The 20,515-nt window shown below is 40.5% G+C and overlaps 1 protein-coding gene across 4 annotated transcripts in view; it reads left to right on the forward strand.

Moving 5' to 3' along the window:
• LOC308398566 (A-kinase anchoring protein 13) overlaps window positions 1-20,515 on the forward strand; it is a 121,893-nt gene that overhangs the window by 93,880 nt on the left and 7,498 nt on the right. For 2 of the 4 annotated variants that reach the window (XM_080885279.1, XM_080885282.1), the window contains 13 exons: window positions 658-914; window positions 1,312-1,437; window positions 1,940-2,057; window positions 5,711-5,959; window positions 6,065-6,141; window positions 8,771-8,952; window positions 9,809-9,891; window positions 10,006-10,194; window positions 13,794-13,949; window positions 16,611-16,684; window positions 17,582-17,626; window positions 19,568-19,618; window positions 19,809-20,080. In XM_080885279.1, coding sequence (XP_080741405.1) covers window positions 658-914; window positions 1,312-1,437; window positions 1,940-2,057; window positions 5,711-5,959; window positions 6,065-6,141; window positions 8,771-8,952; window positions 9,809-9,891; window positions 10,006-10,194; window positions 13,794-13,949; window positions 16,611-16,684; window positions 17,582-17,626; window positions 19,568-19,618; window positions 19,809-20,080 — 1,879 coding nt within the window. Of the gene's footprint in view, window positions 1-657; window positions 915-1,311; window positions 1,438-1,939; window positions 2,058-5,710; window positions 5,960-6,064; window positions 6,142-8,770; window positions 8,953-9,808; window positions 9,892-10,005; window positions 10,195-13,793; window positions 13,950-16,610; window positions 16,685-17,581; window positions 17,627-19,567; window positions 19,619-19,808; window positions 20,082-20,515 lie in introns of all 4 variants that reach the window. The other 2 variants (XM_080885280.1, XM_080885281.1) reach the window with 2 other exon arrangements.

The following is a 20,515-nucleotide window of genomic DNA, read 5'->3' on the forward strand; positions in this document are numbered from 1 at the left end:
CTTAAGGACTTTCTCCTGAATTTTCTTCAGTTGTATCTACCAGGCTCTGTGATCTAATATGGCTTTTTTTTACCTGATTGAAATGTGCACTGAGATACTCTTAATGCGCCTGAGCTGATTTGAATCTATTTGTAGTCAAATTTTCTTCGTATTCCTTTTACACGAGCTATGCAGTGACCCCTACCACTGTAGTTGCAGATCAGTTGCAAAGTTATGAACTCTATAAAACTCTGTGCACCTCTGATACGGGGAGGGTATAGATGTATTTGAATAGCAGGTGGTGTATGCTGGTGGCTGTCATTTCAGCTTATTGTGCACCTCCAATTTTCTTTTGGGTACCTGCTGGAGGCATGAGTCTCTGCAGGCATCTTATGATACATGAGTGCAGGGATTCCCAGATGGCACAGATTGCTGCAGCAGTTTGAAAATATGAGAAAGTCTGCAGAAAACGTTGGAAAAACCTCCATAACCACTTTGTTAGCGACTACTTCTTTTCCTGTTCCACCAGTGAAGCTGTTCTCTTTCTGAGCTGTGAAACCTGTTATTTAGGAGAATCATGCAGGGAATCACATACAAGTGGAAATGGCGATGGTGCTGATGTTATATGTCAGTGACTATAACGGAGGCTTAAGTGTCATTTCCCTTCATGTCCTGCAGAACTGATGCAGACAGAGATGCATCACGTTCGGACGCTGCGCATCATGTCAGAAGTGTACAGCAAAGGCCTGCAGAAGGAGGTTCAGCTGGAGCAGCAGATGTTGGAGAAGCTCTTCCCCGTTCTAGATGATCTACTTGAGCTCCACACACAGCACCTCCTGCGCCTCCTGGAGAGGAAAAAGGAGAGCCAGTTAGAGGGAAGAGTCTTTGAAGGAGGCTTCATCATCAGCAGGATAGGGGACATCCTGGGTAGCCAGGTGAGAGGGGGCAGGGGCTGGTTCAAAATTCATTTCTATTCTTTACAGCTGATTTAACACAAGCTGGTTTTACAGAAAACCTAAAAGGTAACATGACTGTTTATTTTACAGAAACGAGAGCTTTTTCTGAAAGGTTATCGACAGAATGCATGTGTGTTCATGGCTGTTATGAAAGGCCTAATGTTGGTTTTTTTTGTTCTCGTCTAAGTTTACACCTCCAAAGTAAATTTACACAATCTCTGAGTCAAATATTGCTCCCACAAATCCCAAACATTTGTCTCAACTCACGTTTGAAGTTCTGAAGCTTTGAAAATAATGTTAGCTTTTTAACCTTTATTTATTTCTGCTCTACCAACATTAGTTTTTGTGTGCTTACATCTGTCAACTCCTTCTCTAGTTTTCGGGATCAAATGGTGAAAGCATGAAGAGGGTTTACGGAAGATTCTGCAGTCGCCACAACGAAGCTGTTAACTTCCACAAGGACCTTCTAACCAAAGACAAACGCTTCAAAGCGTTCATCAAAGTAAGCGTCAGGCTTCTCTCGTGGTGTCTGTCACACAGCAGACGAACTTTCCGGAGAAGTCTCTTTTCATGCTTTTTGATGAAAACACATTTTTCTTCAGGATGTCTGGCTTTCCAGACACGATTGTGTTTGTTGAATAGAGTTCTGACATTGTTTTCTCTTGTATGGAAGTGCTTGAAGTAGCGTTGAACAAAGAGCTTGTTCTTATTCTGTGTTGCTTTCCTTTTAGTTGTATTATTTTGCATCTGCAGTTCATTTCAATCAGGGCATGTGCCGGAGACATTTGAATAAAAGCTGTATTACCCTCGAGGCAGTTTATTTTTATTATAGAAACGCCAGTGCTCGCCGTCATAAACGATAACAATAAACACCCTCTCAAGTACTACTGCTGTATTGTTCTACGCCAAATGAGTTTTGCAGCTTCTCGCTGGTTATGTGAGACCCTGCCACCTGTTGTGTGTGGGCATGTTTTACTAAAAGCACCTCTTGTTTATTCTTTCAGAAAAAGATGAGTAGCAGCATTGTGCGGAGGCTTGGCATCCCAGAATGCATCCTTCTTGTGACCCAGAGGATAACGAAGTACCCCGTGCTGATTCAGAGACTGCTGCAGCACACTAAAGGTTATTTTCATGTTGGCCTTTTTTCACTGTTTTTACTTTGTCTATAAAACTGGTAGAAACAAAACCAGTTCCTTGTTAATGATCAAGGAACTGGCCTCCCAGCCCATTGTTCCTTCAGTGGGCTGGTTTCAGTCATTATGCAAATGTACTGTTCATAAGATTGGGGAATCGTGCAGTCAGGTCACTTGGATACGTGACGAAACGTTTCTTCCACTGACGTTACGTCCAGATGAACAGAATCAACTTTTGGGGATTTACTTACCTGCATGATTGAGTATGCATCAAGGCCCTAATGTATTTACTACCCTTAAATATGTTAATGGTAGCTGCTTCAGTCGGTTGACCTGGTTATTTCCATTGTCGCTTATAAAGTCTGTGGTCTGGTCACCGCGTTCCTACAAGTTTACTTCCTATGTGGATGCTGCTTAAATCTTAATTCTAAATTTCACTAAGTTTCACTTAGTGCAGAAAAAAATGTGTGAATTTAAAGTTGGAGATTTAAGCAATATAATTAAGTCATTTTTCCCATTTCAGTTTTGGCTTTTTTAATTTTAGAACTTTTCACAAACCAAATACAATATTTTCTTTACATCATTCTCTATGATTTATATATTTATTTAGAGAGTTTATCTACAGTAATATTTATCACATCACCTTTATCCTGAGAATAGAAAATAAACTCCTGGAGTACCTCATTATTAATATTTTTCCTGACAGCATTCGGCTCCGCTCGTACACTGAAAAGCCGCCCACAGCAGTGTGCCGTTTGTTTTAGGAAACATCCTGAAAAGTACAATTTCTCGCACACAGTTTCATATATTTTGAGAAAAATGAGACATGTGCTGGATGGATGTTTATAGGATAATAGATCAAGCACACTTTGAGGAGCTGGAATATTTCACACCATATTTATATCTGATTTAAAGCAGCTCTCATCAGCTGGCCTCCCACTGTGTGCATTCTCTCTAATCCCTCCCCAAAGCCTGTTTATAGTTCTATGTGGGATGGGGGAGCTCTGCCTTAATCCCCAAGGTGCTTTAAGAAGAGTCTCTCCTGCCAACTCTGATATGTACTGAGAGGAAATAACACAGTAGAGTCACAGTTTGAGATTATATTTTCTTGCTTTGGAGCACAGACATACAATGCAGGAGGAAAATATTCCACTTTAGGGAAGGATGTTGCATGCTGAGCCTAAAACTCAAGAGTGTTATATAGAGTACAACAAGTGTGCATTCGGGACAGTTTGACTGGGGTTTTCCTCACTTTGCAGACTTAAAGGACACTCGTGACTTTGCTGTAATCCTTAGAGTACCCCAGCGGAGACTCCATGTTTCCTGACTCATGGCAGACCCTGATATTTTACTCCTTTGTTGTTATACTTTAAAAAACAAAATCCCAGTACTTTTCTATAAATAAATGTTAAGCTTGAGTCACTTGACAGTGACTCAGCCGCTGTCAAGTTAATCAAGGCTTTTATGTGCGCACTTTATTTAGATAACCAGATGGCTTTTGCAGCTACGCTGATTAAAAATGTATTTCATTAGAAATAATTCCATCCTCGTTCTCTTTCCTGCTGAGCATAAGCTGAAACTGATATGTATTGGGTGTGTGTCCACTGCATGAGTCTATCGCCAGCAGCTAGTTAGCAGATAATGCAAAGGAAGCGGTATCAGTCTTCTTGTCCAGTTTGCTGCAAAGAAAATAAGTTAAATATTTGGATTTGTAGAGTAAGGAGCATCGGAGCATTTTGTAAAAGAGAAAATGTAATATACACATACAGTGGGTGCTCTTATGGCTTGAGTCCCCTTAGAGTAGAGGGTCTAATTCAGCCCACAGGTTGGCTTTGCGAAGTCATCAATTACTACGGTTTGTGATTTGTGGTGTGCACATGAAGGCATAAGTACAGGGGAATGAAAAAGTCTAGATAGCTAAAAAGTTTTTCTAGGTCTAAACAAGTTATTCTGTCTGTCCGTCCTTCCATCCAACCATTTTCTTCCACATCAGGGGTGACGGACAACCATTCGCATTCACATTCACACCTATGGCCAATTCAGACTCACCAGTTACCGTAACTCCATGTGTTTGGACTGTGGAAGGAAGCCAAGTATGTGGAAAAACCCACATGGGGAGAACATGCAAAATCCATACAGAACGACATATTTATTTTAATCATCGAGTAAAACACTATTGTTTCTTAATCACAAATATCTGTACATTTTGTGCTTTTCAGGCACGATCTCTAAATTGTTCTGCAGCGTTCTCCAAAATTATCAAAACATCAAACGGCTTTAACATCTTAAATGATGTTAAAGCTACACTGAAGGTATTCTGGCTCCAAGTATTGCTCGAACATCTTACTAAGAAACTTAATGATCATTTTAATTTGCTATATACATACTGTAAATGAAGGTTTTTCATTAGACATGTACAAGAATTAAAAACAAACTAGAAAAATTTGCATTTCCTGGGAAAATGCTGCGTGGATGCCTTAACGCTGAAGATGTCTGCTGAAAAAAGCTGAAAAAGTTGAAAAAACGTTGCCCTGAGCAGGATTCGAACCTGGCACTTCTGGTCTCAAGGCGGCTACTCATCTCACAGAGCCAAACTCATTCTCACAAAGAAGAGGTGGAGAGACTGACAATTCTGCTGAAATGAGCAGAAGCTGCTGAGAATTGTGCTGATGGGAGGTGAAAAGGCTAAAAATTTTGCAGAAAAGGGGTGAATCAGCAGAATTTCTGCTCAAGAGTTTTTTCTGAAAACAGCTGAGATTTGTGCTGATAAGAGGTGAAAATTCTGCTGAAAAGAGTTCAATCAGCAGAATTTCTGCTGAAAAGAGGTTTTTGCTGAAAACAGCTGAAAAAGCTGGTATTTGTGCTGAAAAGTAGTGAAAAAACTGAAATTTGTGTTGAAAAGAGTTAAAAAAGTTTAACTGTTAACTGAAAGAAATGTTGCTATAAGCGGGATTTGAACCCGGGCCTCCCAGTCTGAGAACGGATGCTCATCTCACTGAGCTAAAACACAGGTCAACCCGGCAAGGAAAACCAGTGAGGCCACTGATAATATGCAGAAATGGGCAAAAAATATTGCAAAAAAAATTTCAATATCTCAAAAAGTATAGAAGTTATGAGCACCAAAAGTCAAAGCCCGCATTAGCAGAAAGAGCAGAATTTTTTAAGATTTGAACGGTGAAAATAGAACAAAAACTGTGGGAGTAGTTAAGCGCCAAAAAGTGTACGGAAGCAACTAGAATAAAATAGTGGAATAAAGAATAAAGAGAAACAGGAACTCAATAGTGTGGATGCCCTATGAGGGCATCCACACAATTATAAGATGTCTTAGATGTCTCTATAATAATATGTGTGACTCACTGTGACCAGCTAATACCATAAAAAAGCTTTCAGTACTCTCTTCCAGTGAGTGTAAATGCAGCCACGGTTAAAATACTGAAATGAGAAGTAAAATGTCACTTCATCGTCTGCCGCACTTAAACGCCACCTGTCTGAGCCGTTCAGGGTTAAGTGTGTTAGATTGGAGTCATTAAACTACCAAATGTAACGGTGCTCCATTTTTGCTTCAGCTGGTTTAAAATCACATTCCTATGGTAATCTCTTGTAGAATAAATTTTCTAAAATCTTGTCACACGTCTAACACAGAGAGCGACGAAGACTACTTTGACCTGACGGAGGCTATTCGACTCGTGAAGGAGGTGATAGCGGCGGTTGATAGCAAGGTGAACGAACACGAGAAAAGACGGCGCCTGAAGGAATTTCACGGCCGTATGGACAACAAGTCGATTATGATGATGAAGAACGGGCAAATTTTCGCCAGGGAGGATCTGCTTAGGAGGCGGCTGATCCACGATGGAGCGCTACAGCTGAAAAACACCCAGGGAAGATTAAAGGGTGAGGAGTTGGGGATGGGAAATTTGTTAGTCTTTTTAGGGTCTAACATTTCGATGTATTTAAACTAATCCAACAACAACTGATTTTCTTCTGGTCGTCTTCCAGAGGTTCATGCTCTGCTCCTATCAGACGTCTTCGTCTTCCTCCAAGAGAAAGACCAGAAATATGTCTTTGCCATGCTGGTAGGTCATCTCTTTCCCTCTCCTTTGCCCTACAGTTATGAAGAACTCATGAGTGCTGCCAGAGATGATGCTGTCATATTTTCCTCTCCCACTGTTGTTGCTGTTAGCAGGAGCTGCCCTTCTTAGCTATCCCATTGTGAAATAATGCCTGCCTCTTGCTAGCACGTTAGCTGCACCTAATAAAGCTTATCTGGCCCTGGGCTCCTTAACCCAGCTGTGATAAATCATATAGGTTTGAGTTGTTTTTTCCATGTTTACAGGACTCACAGCTTCATGGCATGCCACACTCTCTCTCCCTCTCTCACACTCGCAGGAATGGAAACAGAGGCAGGCTGGTGGCTTAATAATCACATCCATCAGTAAAAAAGAAAAAAAAGCCTGCAATGTTTGAGTTGGAGCTGTTGACATTAGAAAGGGGAATAACATGTGGTTTGAAATGGATGGCAGCCATGTGGAGAGGGTTTGTTTTTGAGAGTATAGGCATCAGTTCTGTGGATCAACAAGAGTACATGCAGCTACTGTAGCAGGTCGTAGATCATCACCACCTTTACAGGAACACAGACCTGTAGAGCTAAAAGAGAATGGATGATAGTAAATAAACAAAAAGACGAGGAGAATCTAAATGTTTTCAGCTGAAACATTTGGAGCTTTATTACCAAACCTGCATATTATAGATTTGGCTCCATATTTTTGTGTTACATATATTCAAACTGCTGTTACTTAGTAACAGTGATTAAGACAGGGGAGTATTGCCTTGCCTCTGTCAAAGGCCTGAACAACTCAAAGCTGAGAGGTTTGACAAAAGCATAAAACAAGAAGGAAAAGCAAAAGATCTTTCGTCATATTTGCTTTAACTGTACAGCACAACCTTCCGCTGTGACAATGGCTCCAAAATTTAAACCTGCTTTTACTTCATTACTCTGGGGCTGGCCTCAAAGATGCTCTCTTCTGTCCGTGGCTCCATATCTTTGCTGGAATGACGATTCAAACATCAAAATGACAGCAGAAATGATCGACTTTGAAAGCAGAAATTGTCTCTTAGGAAATTGTTACACACTCAGTAAATACACCTCAGCTTTCTATTTTGTTGCATTCAGTGCTCTTAGCTTGCTGGCGCACAGATGTGGTGGCCATGCTCTATTCTATCTAGTGTGATGTGTGCATCATCACCACAGCTTGAAGCTGGAAGCCCAAAAATAAACAAAGCTAAAGTGCTTTTTTCTCATGGGTTGATGGGAAAAAAAGTTACATAAACTGCACAGGAATGGTAGCCATTGTAGTTCAAACTCACATGTAATTGGACAAATTAGCAGCATGTTAAACACTTTCAGTCAGTGACTCCCTAAAGCTTGGAACCAATGATCATCACACAGAAAAGACTTCCTCTGAAATATTTTTCCTGGTTTCTGTCTTGTCTTCAGTTGGGTTTTTGTTTTTGTGTTTTTGGAGTCCTTCTGCTTGGTTGCTTTCCTTTGCTATGGAAAGGATCCTGTGATCATCCACTACTGCTCTCTTCTGTGGACATCAAGGCCTTTTTATGTAGCTGTGTGTTCTTTTTTTTCCCATCCACACGTAACAAAGCTCTTGATCTGGTCTCTTGTAATGTTCCCCCTCTTTCTCTCTGTGATGCGTTAGTTTTGCTTTTGCAGCTTAAAGATAGTATTGCGAGCTCTTCTGGGTTGCATGTTGTGGGATTTCTGAATGCAAATGCCACATCTAAATCTCCAGACCTTTTATCGGTTTAACTGACAAAGAAGTGTCTGAGAAATAGCCCACATAAGTTCCTGCAGACTGACGGCTGTTGATAAAGGCTGCAGTTAGCAGTTATTGCAGTATTTTTGGTGAAAGTATCCAATTAAAGGTGACAATTTGCATTTATGTTTAGGTGACTGATGTAGGAATGCATAGTTCCCCCCCTCTTCATGTTGAATGTGGAGTATTTTTAGTGCAAACTCAATCTTTCTGTTCCACTTGTTGTGCTGCATCAACAACATTTTTTCCCCTCTAAAATACTCACTTGATTTGGTTTAAACTGTAGAACGTGTGCTGTGGATTTTCTTCCTATTGTTTACAATGTAGTCACACCAGGAAGACAAACACACAGGAAAAAAACTCAACCTATTCTTTAAACCTCAGACAAGTGGTTGGAGAAAAAATGTAGGGATGTGGTTACAGCTTTGGAGTTTTACTAGTTTGAAAAGAAATGATGGAGTGGTTTGTGGTGTACTAAAATGTGCTTTACAGTGTTGGCACTCTTAAGAATGCAAGGTTAGCAGAGGCTCTGTGAATCAGCCGACAGCCATGATAATCATAAAATTAGCCAGAATGTCAATTTGGCTTCTTCTTTTCTCTTTATTCCATATTTTTTCATTCTCCCCTTTGTGTCTGTGATCCCTATCCACCCCTTTGTCTTTGTTTCTCTTACGCTTTTCTCCTGTAATTATCCTTTTTCCTCCTCTGCTTTAGCCCACCCTTCTTCCTGCCTTTTCCATCCTCTTCCCTGATCCTCACCATTTGTTTTCCCTCCACCCCCTTTCCTCCCTCCTGGCCCTCCCCTTATCATCTCTCCTCTCTCTTTTTTTTCCTTCTCTTTTTTCATTCTCCTCCCATGTTGCCTCTCTCCCTGCAGGATCAGCGCTCCACCGTGATCTCCCTCCAGAAGCTGATTGTCAGGGAGGTCGCTAACGAAGAGCGCGGCCTCTTCCTCATCACGGCAGGCATAGAGAAGCCGGAGATGATGGAGGTCCTGGCCAGCTCGAAAGACGAACGCAACACCTGGATGCAGCTCATCCAGGAAGCCATGCAGTCTATGTGAGTAGAATTCATGTCAGTGTTTTTATTTTAAAACATATGAAGACTAAATATATTACTGTACTTGACACACAATTATTTTTGCATCTTGTAATCTACATGTAAGAGCAAGCTTAGACCCCGATCTTTTCTGGTTTACCATAACCTGCAACCTCTTCCGCAGAAGAAACTCCACTGTGCTTTACATTAAGGGCTCTGTCTCTCAGAGTTCATCACCCGTCCATCTGTGATGTAAACCACGAGTTAGACCAAGCCCAGTTCTGTGGACAGAGCACTGTGCTGTCAGGAGGAGTAGCACTACTCTACCTGGGGATAGGATGTACTCAGGGACAGTCTAATGCTGGTTTGGCTTCAAGGACAGCTCGCTATAAGCAGAGGATTATTTGAATGCAGCCAGTGGGAAGGAGAGAGATTAGGCACTCTGTCTCCTTCGCAGTCTGACTTCTGCCAAAACACAAATGGAGATCATGCTATTGGCAGAAATGAATTTTTTTTTTTTTTTTAAAGGCTATGGCTTCTGTTTTTTTTTCTCTTGAACTAAAAACACCATGTGTTCATGTGCTTCAAACTTTTGGGACACTTGTCTGTTGTCCTGTGGGATGGAAGCTAATGGTTATTTTCATGACTTGTCTTTTTAAGACGAGAAATCTGTAAAATGTTGCAAATTAATGAAAATGTTTCGGAATACTGTTTTTAAGTTTTTAATTACCAAAACTTTAGTGAATAATTTAACTCCAGTTAATTGATTAAACACTTGTACACTGTAAGTGATGTAGATTTCTGGTTGTTTGTTGGTCTTTAATCCTGTCTAATTTATGGGATGTTGTACATCATCTTTATTTTCTTTATTGGACAGGGACAAGGATGAGGATGAAGGGATTCCCAGTGAGACAGAAGATGACAAGAGACAGCTAGAGACTAAAGCAAAGGAAATGAGAGGTGAGAGAAATCTATTAAATTTGTTTGTATGATAGCAAGCACACACACACATTTGCCTGAGATTTCTCACTGTTTGTCTTTGTGTCTTCCTGTCTGTCTGTCTCTGCTGGTCAGAACTGTTGAGGCAAAAGGATACAGAAATCATGTCTCTGCTGGAGGAGAAGGTGCGGCTTTTCAGAGGGATGTGGGAGGGCGTGAGCCCAGGCGAGGAGGCCTGTCGGCAGGTCCAACCTTTCTTCAGGTCACCCTGCAGCCTGGAGCCGCCTGGGGGGGCGTCCATCATGAAAGATGCCCTGCAGGAAGGTAAGAAAGACGGGTTTCTAAGATGTGTGCTGTGGATGCGTCATTCATTGAATATACTGAGAAATAAATTTGAATGAACGAAAAAAAACACAGTGAGAGGCTTGTATACTAACATTGTTACACATTGTTAGTATGTGGCATGTGTCATTGCTGCTTTATGAACATAAAGTACATCTTACACATGTTATCCTGTTTACGTTTTTAAATTTTATCATCTAGGCAAACTTAAAAGATTATAAGAAAGGTATGTAAAAGATTGAGTGGGTAAGTGCGATATCCTGAAGTTGTGTTTTTAAGCCTTAAACGAAGCGTTTTCGGCTCCTCAATCAGGATACCTATGGCCTAATCATGCCCAGCCCTTCATTCTCTGTTTTACTTTAAATGATACCACAAGTTAGAAAATAAACATCAGATATAAATCAGATTGCAATTACTTGCAAACCTTCAAACCTGTCACAGTGGTTGCAGTCGGTCTGAGTCAAATTGTAATTGTGTGGAGACAAGTTGCTTCCCACCAGGCAACCTGAGGGATTAATAAAGTTCTATCTTATCTTATCTTATCTTATCTTATCTTATCTTATCTTATCTTATCTTATCTTATCTTATCTTATCTTATCTTATCTTATCTTACCTGTGATCAAAACTGATCGCATGGTGACTGAGGATGTTGTACACTGCAACTACTTGCAATGAATCTCTGACAGCAAAAACATTCAATTGAATCAATGGGCAACCACTGATTTTTTTTTTTCCTAGTTGGACGGAGGGTTTCTTCCTATTTTTAACTCTGGTGTGACTGAGCTATTAGCATCCACTGTGGTGGGCGTCTGTCCTAGACATCGGGCAGACGTGCTTGTCAGATCCCCAAATCACCTCAACTGGCTCCTTTCGATGTGGAAATGTAGCAGCTTTTCTCTGAGCCCCTCGCAAATGACTGATCTCATCAACCCGTCTCTAAGGGACAAGCCACTCTGCCTTCGAAGAAAGCTCATTATCGCTGTTTGTATCCACAGTCTTTCGGTCACTATCCAAAGACCATGACCATAGGTGAGGATAGGGAGGCAGGCGGACCATTTTTTCCCTCTTAGTTTTTGGTCTATTCTCCTTTTAGTGAGGTTTGAGTTCTTAACACCAAAGCGGTCCTAACACTGCATTTGTAAATGACACCTTGAGAATAAAACAGGGTATTATAATATCTCATTGAAGAGAAAGCACTGACTCATTCATATGTATAGCTAATATCAATTATTAAGCAAAACTTGTGTCATGACATGAGGCATAAAGCCATCTGCTAAAAAAGCACCTTATTGTTTTTCATCGATTATTACATATGGACAGTTCTGCCCTCACTTTTCATAAAAAAGTTCTGATAAATTCTTTCCACCACACATTTTTGAGGCTGCAGGTGAAAAGGATACACTTTGGCAACCACATGGAAAAATTCACTGTAAAAAAATGTGAATTTCAGTACTTTTTGTATGTAAGGAGTTTATAAACAATTTGTATGTAAAGAAAACTTGTTTATTCATTTTAATTCTTCTGATGAGAGCCTACCGTGTTATTAATCCCTAAGGAAATGATGTAATTGAGTATGTAATGAGCTCAGTAGTTGGATCCCTTCATAGCCCGAGAGAGAGATTCAAGTGTATAGCAAACATTAAAGGAGTCGGGATGCGTTTTGAGATTTTACTCCAGCGCTTGTTGGTGCTTTGGCAGTGTTGTTCATCAAATGTGTTAGAAGAAAGCGGAGAGGTGAGCTCAGAGCAATTACTGTATCCTGTGTTAAAGGTATTGAAATATATGTATGTATAGCTTTCACTTTACTTATCATTTGCACTGCTTTATTTCAAGTGTATGGGTTTACTTTGGATTTTACATGATGCAGTCTAACAACAACATGCAGGGATTTTGCAGGTGCTGCAAACTCGTGAATTTTAAGATGATGTTTTCAAGGTTTGAAAAGTGCTTGGATTTTGGATTAAGTGCTTGAAACTGTATTTGCATTACTTTAATGGGGAATTGCCGTTTGAATATTAGACAGTTTGCTTTTTAATTTCCCCCAGGGATCAATAAAGTATTCTGATTCTGATTCTGATTTTAAATAATTGAAAAGAATAAATTGGAGAAAGTTTAATAACGTTTTTTTTTCCATGTGTACCCTTTGAGAGATCAGTGGGTTGGAGTTTGTTATTCTAATAAGCATTAGCGTGAAAGCTGTAAATGCAAAAAAGATCAAGATCAGGAGAGTTTTAGCTCCTTCCTACAGTCAAAAATGGAAGCAAATGATTGCATAACCAATAATCAATCACAGTGTTTATTTAAAGAACTTTTAAATAACATTTTAGATATAATTAATGACCAAAATTCTCATGGACATATCCATCTGATGTCTGATATCTATTAGTTGAAATCAGGTAAGACCGCAACACAAATAAAATTTCTAGGATTATCCGCTTCCTATCTTTCCATTTCCGTAGACTAATGAGCGTGCTGGTTGGAAGGCCCTCTCCTTCATCATCTTCAGCATTCCTAACAGTGAACTGCAAACTCAGCAGGCTGTGGGGCCTAAATTAAGGCACCGTGGCCTTAACAGCAGTGCAACTGCATTGTCTGAACTGTAGAGAGGTTACATGAATAGTGTCATTGTGTTCTAAGAATTGGAAGCCAAAATAATTTAAGAGAGTTTGATCTGTTTTAAGGATTTTTACCAGTAAATGTGGATTTAAGACAATTTTGGACTTTTTACGGCCCATTGATGTCCTCTTGTAGCACAGTGACATCAAGCTTTGAGTAATAATGAAGTGAAACATTAATTTTGATTATGTATGCTGGGAAATCCTTACCGTTCTTAAAATGTAGTTGAATATGACTTGAATATGACAAAATGAAGAGAAAAGCTGAACCTGTTGTTGGTGTGTGTTCTTGTCTGTGAAGGAGCCGAGGAGCTTCGGTGGTCAGAGTGTGACTTGCGTAAGGAAACAGCTCCTTATTATTATTTAGTCCCGCTGCAGGCAAAGAGTGTTCCACAAAAATCTGGAGCTGGTTAAAAATACAAAGGATTTGTTTTAAAGTTTACAGGTTTGGTAAGTTTGTGACAGTTCAAAGAAAAACAGGCTGCAGCTCTAATGGCGGTTGGATGAATGAAGGAAAACTCCTGTAATGATTATAACTTTTCAAACTAGCAGTAAAAGTTTACCTACTCTACAGCACAATGTCTTTTTCACCTCGTCCTTGTAAAGCCTGGAGCAGTAATTGTCCTTATTTGATATGTGAATTGGCAGCAGTAATGTGATTTCTCCTCCTCAGGTTATTGTGTTTTACTGAGAATCTGCCAGACAGGAAAGGTCACAGTGTTGCATCAGTACACTGTATGCACACATCTTTTCAGAGTTTCTATACATTTCAAATTGCGAAGATGTTTAAACTTTTAGTGAAGAGGCTCTGTGGCGCTAATAGGTTGTCAATAGTTGCTTAGCAACAGGAGCCGGTAGCAGCCTGCCAGGATATATGGCTGCAGAGCTGAACTGTAACACAGTTAGCTGGATAATTCACTTACTGACCTGCACGCTGATGTTTCCTTCTGTGTGTGTCCGTGACAGTGGAGACGTTACAGACACTGGTGAATGGCAGCCTGGGCGGGGCCATGGCCAGCGTCCAGGAGGGAGGAGGTGGTGGTGGTGCGGGGCCGGTGTGTTTGCCCCGCAGGGCTGAGACCTTCGGAGGCTTCGACAGTCACCAGATGCACAGCAGTAAGAGTAAGTGTGCTGCTCTGAACATTTGTTGGTGTCTTTTTTCCTTTACGTTTTATTTTCTTCTTCTTCTTCTCCTTCTTCTTTTTTTTTAAACATTGTGCAATCCAGTGCAGGGAAACATGCTGAACCCCCACCTGCTTGTCAAGATAACTGCACCGACTTGGTGACTGGACTGCAAATGTGTAACAACACTGCTGAAAGCCAAAGCACAGTTTTTAAAAGTGGAATATTTCATTTTTCATCTTGAAACGGGGTTTTGGTGGTCATACCCACCTCTCCCCACAATTCCCCTGTTCAGAGCAGTTAGATAAAACATTTCAGACGGAGGCTTGGACAGCAGAGCTGGAGCTTCCTGAGGGAAAGGTGGCCTGGGGCGATATCTCTGAACTGGTGGCTTGCAAGCTGATAGTGTCGAATCCATTGAACCACAAGAGCTCTAAGAGGTCCAGATCTCTACATCGCTAGCATACCTGGAAAACTACAGCTAAACAATGATATTTTTGTCTGAGGGGGATGTCTCTTAAACACTATTGCAGCCTTGATTTATTTAAATAAGCAAACATAATGAAATATAGAGACTAATGTAAGGGAATATAACAGATAGATAAATGTGTTGACTGTTAATTATATTTTAAAGTAAATGTAGACTTTACACAAGTCTCTGTAGGTGGAGAAGGAAGAAAATGTAAATAAAAGAATAGCAGTGAAACTAAAAGAATGTAAAAGAAAAAGGCAGAACATAATTCATAATAAATAATAAATCAGATGAGATGTCAGATTCAACATAAACACAACATGAATGTAGGTCAGCAGAAAATCTTTTGATTCCTTCCCGAGTTTCTGCATGTGAGAGCCACTTATTTTATTGACATAGCAAACCCGGCTGTAACCTTCACAGGAGTCACTTGTTGACAATATAAAACCTGTAATACTTTGGATTTTTTTTGGTGGTGGGGGAGGGGGGGTTTACAAAAGCTCTCCTGCAGACTGTTTGAGAGGTTGCATATCTGAATGGCCTGCTCTGCTGCACTGATCTGTCAGACTTTGCTTTTCACTGAAATGTAGTGAGAATTTCTCATTTTCCATACATCCAAAGAAATGATGGCCGCCAAGGAAGTCGACTCTGTGTCAAAAGCATGAATTATATCTACGAGTCCCCCAATTTTAAGTGTCATTTCTGTTTTTTAAAATCATAGAATTTCACTATCACACAAAATTGCACAGGATCTCTCTCTAATGGTAAACGAAGGACTTTTATTAACCTTGTCGGAAACGACAGGGTGCAGAGAAAAAGTGTTTCCTTGCAGGGCGGGGTTGATCAGCTTGAGGTCTCGGTTGATATTAATATTAATCATTACATCACCTCACATTATTTCAGTATGAACACCAAACAAATTCTTAATTTGTACACCACGTCTACCAACTCTGTTTAAGTTACAAATCTACACACTGCTTTTTTCCTTTGATAAAAGCTAAAGCTGCGGTGTTCATTTAGCTAATTTTGTTCCTCTTCTGGGGCCTGATTAGAAGCCGGAAGGAAAATTGGTCAAAATGCAGACTGCATAAGTTAATAGACTTTCAGCATCACAGCTCTGTCATTAAGATGTGGAGATTTGACTATAATTGCAGTGTATTTATTTAATGAAATCCATGTGTCATTTAGATGCCATTGTTTTTCAGCTGCAGCCCTGGTGGTGTTAAATGACAAATGTGGGAAAAACAACCCAGCAAAACTACAAAATTGGTAAAAATGGATCTGAAGAGGTTGATTTTTCCAACCTGTAGTTACTCACTAAGTCTCCATCCTGCTTCATAAAACACGAATTTTGCTTTTCAGTTACATATTTGTGCTCATATTCGCCACCAAAACTTTTCACCAAGAAGAAAGAGTTTGCATTTAATCACCCACATTCTGATAAGTAACCATAATTCAGGCTGGGCCATTGTAATCAAGAGGTTGTTATTTCCATCTGCAGTAGTTTAGATTTGGCGGTTTGGCTCTGTTCTGGGACGTTCCCGCTCTTCCGTGTGCACATATGTGGAAGGAAAGGCAACATGAGCTGCCATAACAGAACAGCCATTAATGACAGACATTGTCACCGATGAAGTTTTAGCATTAAAAGAGGATCTGGGGTGGTGGTGGGGGTTGCAAAGCAGCCTGCAGATGTGCCACAGCTGTGGAGAAGCTAAAGGTCCTGGCATGATTTGGTGCTGGTAGTCTGTAGCTGCTGTCACCAGGAGGCAATGTCAAAAATATGTGGATTACCTGGCATGCTTCATATAAATCTGTGCTCTCACTGATACTTCAAAGAACTTAAACTGTTCATTGACATGACATCTGACCACTGCAGTGTTTCGGATCTTTTTCTGTGTGTTTTCTTTCTTTGTGGTGAACTTGTGATCTGCAGTGCTTTCCTTTCCTGTTCACCCTAGCTGTTTTTGGTTTGGTTTTTCCCCCAGCATTTGACTTTGACTGAGCAGAGCAGCTTACTGTTGTTGGGTTTGTTTGGTTTGTTTGTTTTTTTTGAGGACATAGCCTGTTGTTTTGGTTGAATTCCAGTCACATTTGTCTTTTTTCATATTCTAGCTCTTAGAGTTCTCCTTTTGTCTTGCAGCACTCTTCTTGATCACATCTTTTTTTCCTGTGGTTTCTCTTTATATCAGGTGGAGACAGAGATGAGAGTGAGGATATGGCGGGAGACCTGCGCAGGACTGAGTCCGACAGCGTTTTAAAGAAGGTCTGCATCCCAGCAGCCAGTTATTCTCCTTGACTCTGAAGCCAATGTGCCCCTACACGTCACAGAGAACCTGAGGGCATGTGTGGGGGTGCATTTGTCCTCCAACACTAACAATACCATTAAGATGAATTTAACTGCTTCTCTCCCTCCAATGAATTAGCCTCTTGACTCTTCCTCCCAGGTCCCGTTGCTAATGGCGACCATCAGTTGTGTAGGATTCAATAGATGATGGAAATGAATGGAGTGCCTTTAGGTGCTGCTATTGTAGCTCTGCACTGGATGCCAGCCTTTGTAGTCATTTATACTGCATATACCAGCAGCTGGACTGCACATTATTGTGTCTTGAATCTTTTAGCAGAGACAGGCTACAGTAAACGTAATGTGCTGTTTAATAAAGAAAAAGGAGCCAGCTATTCACCAGGCCATTCCTTGTAAATGCTGCTCTCTGAAAACAGAAGAGAAGCATTTAATTTTTCTTAACATTTCACCCCAGGCATGGTGCCAAAGTTCAAAGAGAGTTCAGCAGTAAAAGGACGGTGTTCAGAAGTCCGAGTCATCATTAAAAAATACAATGCAGAGTTAATTCCAGCCTTCCATCTTCTATTGTATTCACGTTGGTCTGTGCCGTTCTTTTGTAAACTGAAAATACCTTTTTAGAACCGTTCGTCTCGTCCCCATTTAAAATAAAGCGGCACGACACTAAATCCGTCATACATAATCATAGCCAGATACAATTAGACTTCACAGCACACCCACATGTGCAACTTTAATCACATTCGCTCCGTGATATATACAGCATACAGGCCCACAAGAGCACTGTACACAAGAGCAGATGTTTGCATGCGAGTATATTATTGTGTTTTAGCTTGCTCAGTGTGTCTTAATGTTTGTGTGCAGGGAGGAAACGCCAACCTGCTGCAGCTGCTGAAGAGGAACAGTGAGGTAACACTGACTTCCTGTGTCTAATTCAGTTCAAGTCGCTGTTTACATAGAAACTGCCAAAACCCTGTGTCAACGGCATTGTTACCGGCATTAATCAGCGTGTTGTCTCAAACAGCAGTAAAGCTCAAGTTCAGCCAGAATGCGTCGGCCCAGTTTGAAATCTGAAAGTCTTCCACAAACCTTTAACCACAGCACTGATCATGACTCAGAACTGTGATGGACTGTTTCCTCCTTTTGGTTTTGATCGACTCGTTTAATTATTATTATTCACTTGTTGAGGTTGATTTGCCGCTAACAGCTTTCCTTTTGCCACCTATCAAACACTTTTATACTCCATCAATAACAACATATAAATTTTTTTTAGAAATTCAAATTTGAAATTGTTTTTACTTAATCTAAACGACCCTGCTGCCCACATTTAGGGATTTACTGCTGTTTCTGTAAAAAGCTCTGCTAAGTAATAAATAACAAAATAGCTCAAAGTGAAAGTGAGCATGTGCCAAGCAAAGTAAGCTGTCATTTAATAAAAGTAGGAAGAGTTTTAAGTGAAAATTGTTATTAAAATGCACAATAATCAGAAGCAGCTCATGCAGCGTAGCGCTGTAAAATAACAGGAAGAAATAAGGCTTAACTAATAAATATGATATTTTTGCAGCATCAAAGAGCAATAAGCAGTTAATACAAGACTAAAAGTCTAAAACCATGTTAGTGGGTCGGTGAAGTTGTTTGCGTTTCATGTTGCTAACGCTGCACGCGATATAAAACCATAAATGGTGCAGAGCTTAGGCTACATGACTTTTGCAGCTTTGGGAGCATTTTCAGCTGTAGGAACAACAGGAAATCAGAACATTTGATCAGGAAGAGATACATTGTCGGAAATCTGTGCAAAAATCACTGTGAATAATTTTTAAGCTGATATCCAGCCCTGAGCTGTTTTGCAAAATGGCAAAATGGGTATTTAGAACCTTTTATTTGAATAAGTCATAAACTTATTTAAGTATAATAAAACATTAACCATAAAAATATGCCCAAAGTAGTTCTAATTATTTTATTTCTTCAATTTTTCTTCCTAAAAGTATTTTATTTAAAAAGTAAAATTACTCCTTAGTCAGAATAGCCAGTCTTTAGCAAAGAAAAACAAGGGTTAGAATAAGTCCAAGGGGGAAACGAGTTAAGGAGGCTTTCCATGGCCTCCCTTTGTACATGCCTCTGTCTGCAGATATGGGTCCTATTCTGGTGTATTGATGCCTTTGGCTCCTTGTCATATTCGTTGAGCTATTCCTGAACATTTTTTTGCAGTGAAGCAGGGAACATTTTCCTGGTAGTTTGTGTGCTTTTGATAATATGTGTGTGCTTAGTCAGTCATGATGTGTAGGTCAGTGAATTAAAGTAGCATTTACAATAATGCAAGACTTAACGATTCAAAGAAGATCAACGTTTGTAACTTCATCTGTCAGTGGTTTTATTATCGTGGCTGCAAAGTGTGATTTTTAAAGCAATACTTGGTTTGTGGAGCTATAAACAACTTTAAGTTTAGTAAAATCAGTTTTTTATTATTATATTAAAATATTCTGTGTGACACCACAACATTTCCTCCAGACGTGTCACTTTATGAAAGCTGTTTTGTTTAGTTCGCAGTAACGTGGTTTGGATCAGTTTTGAGTCCTTGTAAACACGGATGACAAATACAAGGTTACTGTGCTAATATCTGAGCGCAGGAAAGGTCAGATCTCTGTAAAGTTAAATCAGCATATTGTTATAAATTGATATTGTATAAAACACCGCTACCAATAATGGTGAGTTTTAACATGTCAAGTGGAGCAGTAAGTAAGGCAACATCAAAGAGCTTTGTCCTTGCAGCCGAAGTGGATTTTTCTCCTGGATAACAAGAACACAGCCGGAGGTTTGAGGTTATACTCACTGCTCTCTCTTTTTCAACAGCAGGTCCTCCACAGTGTCTCCAACCTGCATCTTCTGCTAAGCACTCTGCAGGTATGATGGTTTCTAAGCAGGACAATACATCCAGCGCTCCAGATCAGAACTGACATGATGCAAGTCTGTGAAGCTTTCCAATGAAAAGAACAGAAAAAAGACCTCCATCCACACAGAGCCAGTGCAGAATACCCCACAATCCACAGGATGGGTATGTCTAACCTAATCTCTGTGGCTCTGTCTAACACAGGCAGTGGTAGTCCAGCAGGACAGTTTCATAGAGGACCAGCGGCAGGCCCTGAGTGAGCGCTCGTCCTCTTGCACATCGTTATCACGACCGTCCTCCCGGCCCAGCTCGCTGATCGAACAGGAGAAGCAGCGCAGCCTGGAGAAGCAGCGGCAGGAGTTGGCATCCCTGCAGAGACAACAGGCAGCTCATGCTGAGGAGAAGAGGAGAAGAGAGAAGGAGTGGGAGCTCAGGGAAAAGCAGCTCGCTGAGAGGGAGGCACAGGTGCACGCACAGGTAACTATGCATCATCTTCCACTAGCCCTGTTTATTATTAATAGTTTCAGGGCAGCTATAATTCTGACAGTAACCCCCCAGGATGGTTTCATGCTGCAGTGTTTCACCTCATGCAGTGTTTTATCTGATAAATTACAATGCGTACTTGTGCAGGGCATTAAAGTCTTCTGTGGTGCTTTAAAGAGATGGTACACTGCCTTCAAATATAGCTTTCACTGACAAGCTTGAAACGCTGAAAGAAAAGTTGCAGGGTCAAATTTCATCTGACAAGGCTGCAAAGGCGTGGTAGTAGATTCACCTCCACGGCTGGCTGAAACGTCGCACTAACTAAAGGCTGAACAACATGTAGTAAACATTCTCTCTGTTTGTGAATTAGGGCAGCTGTGGCTCAGGAGGTAAAGTAAACCATCTAGTAGGTTGGTGGTTTGATTTCT

This window comes from Rhamphochromis sp. 'chilingali', assembly GCF_963969265.1.
Source record: "Rhamphochromis sp. 'chilingali' genome assembly, chromosome: 6".
Classification (NCBI taxonomy): domain Eukaryota; kingdom Metazoa; phylum Chordata; class Actinopteri; order Cichliformes; family Cichlidae; genus Rhamphochromis; species Rhamphochromis sp. 'chilingali'.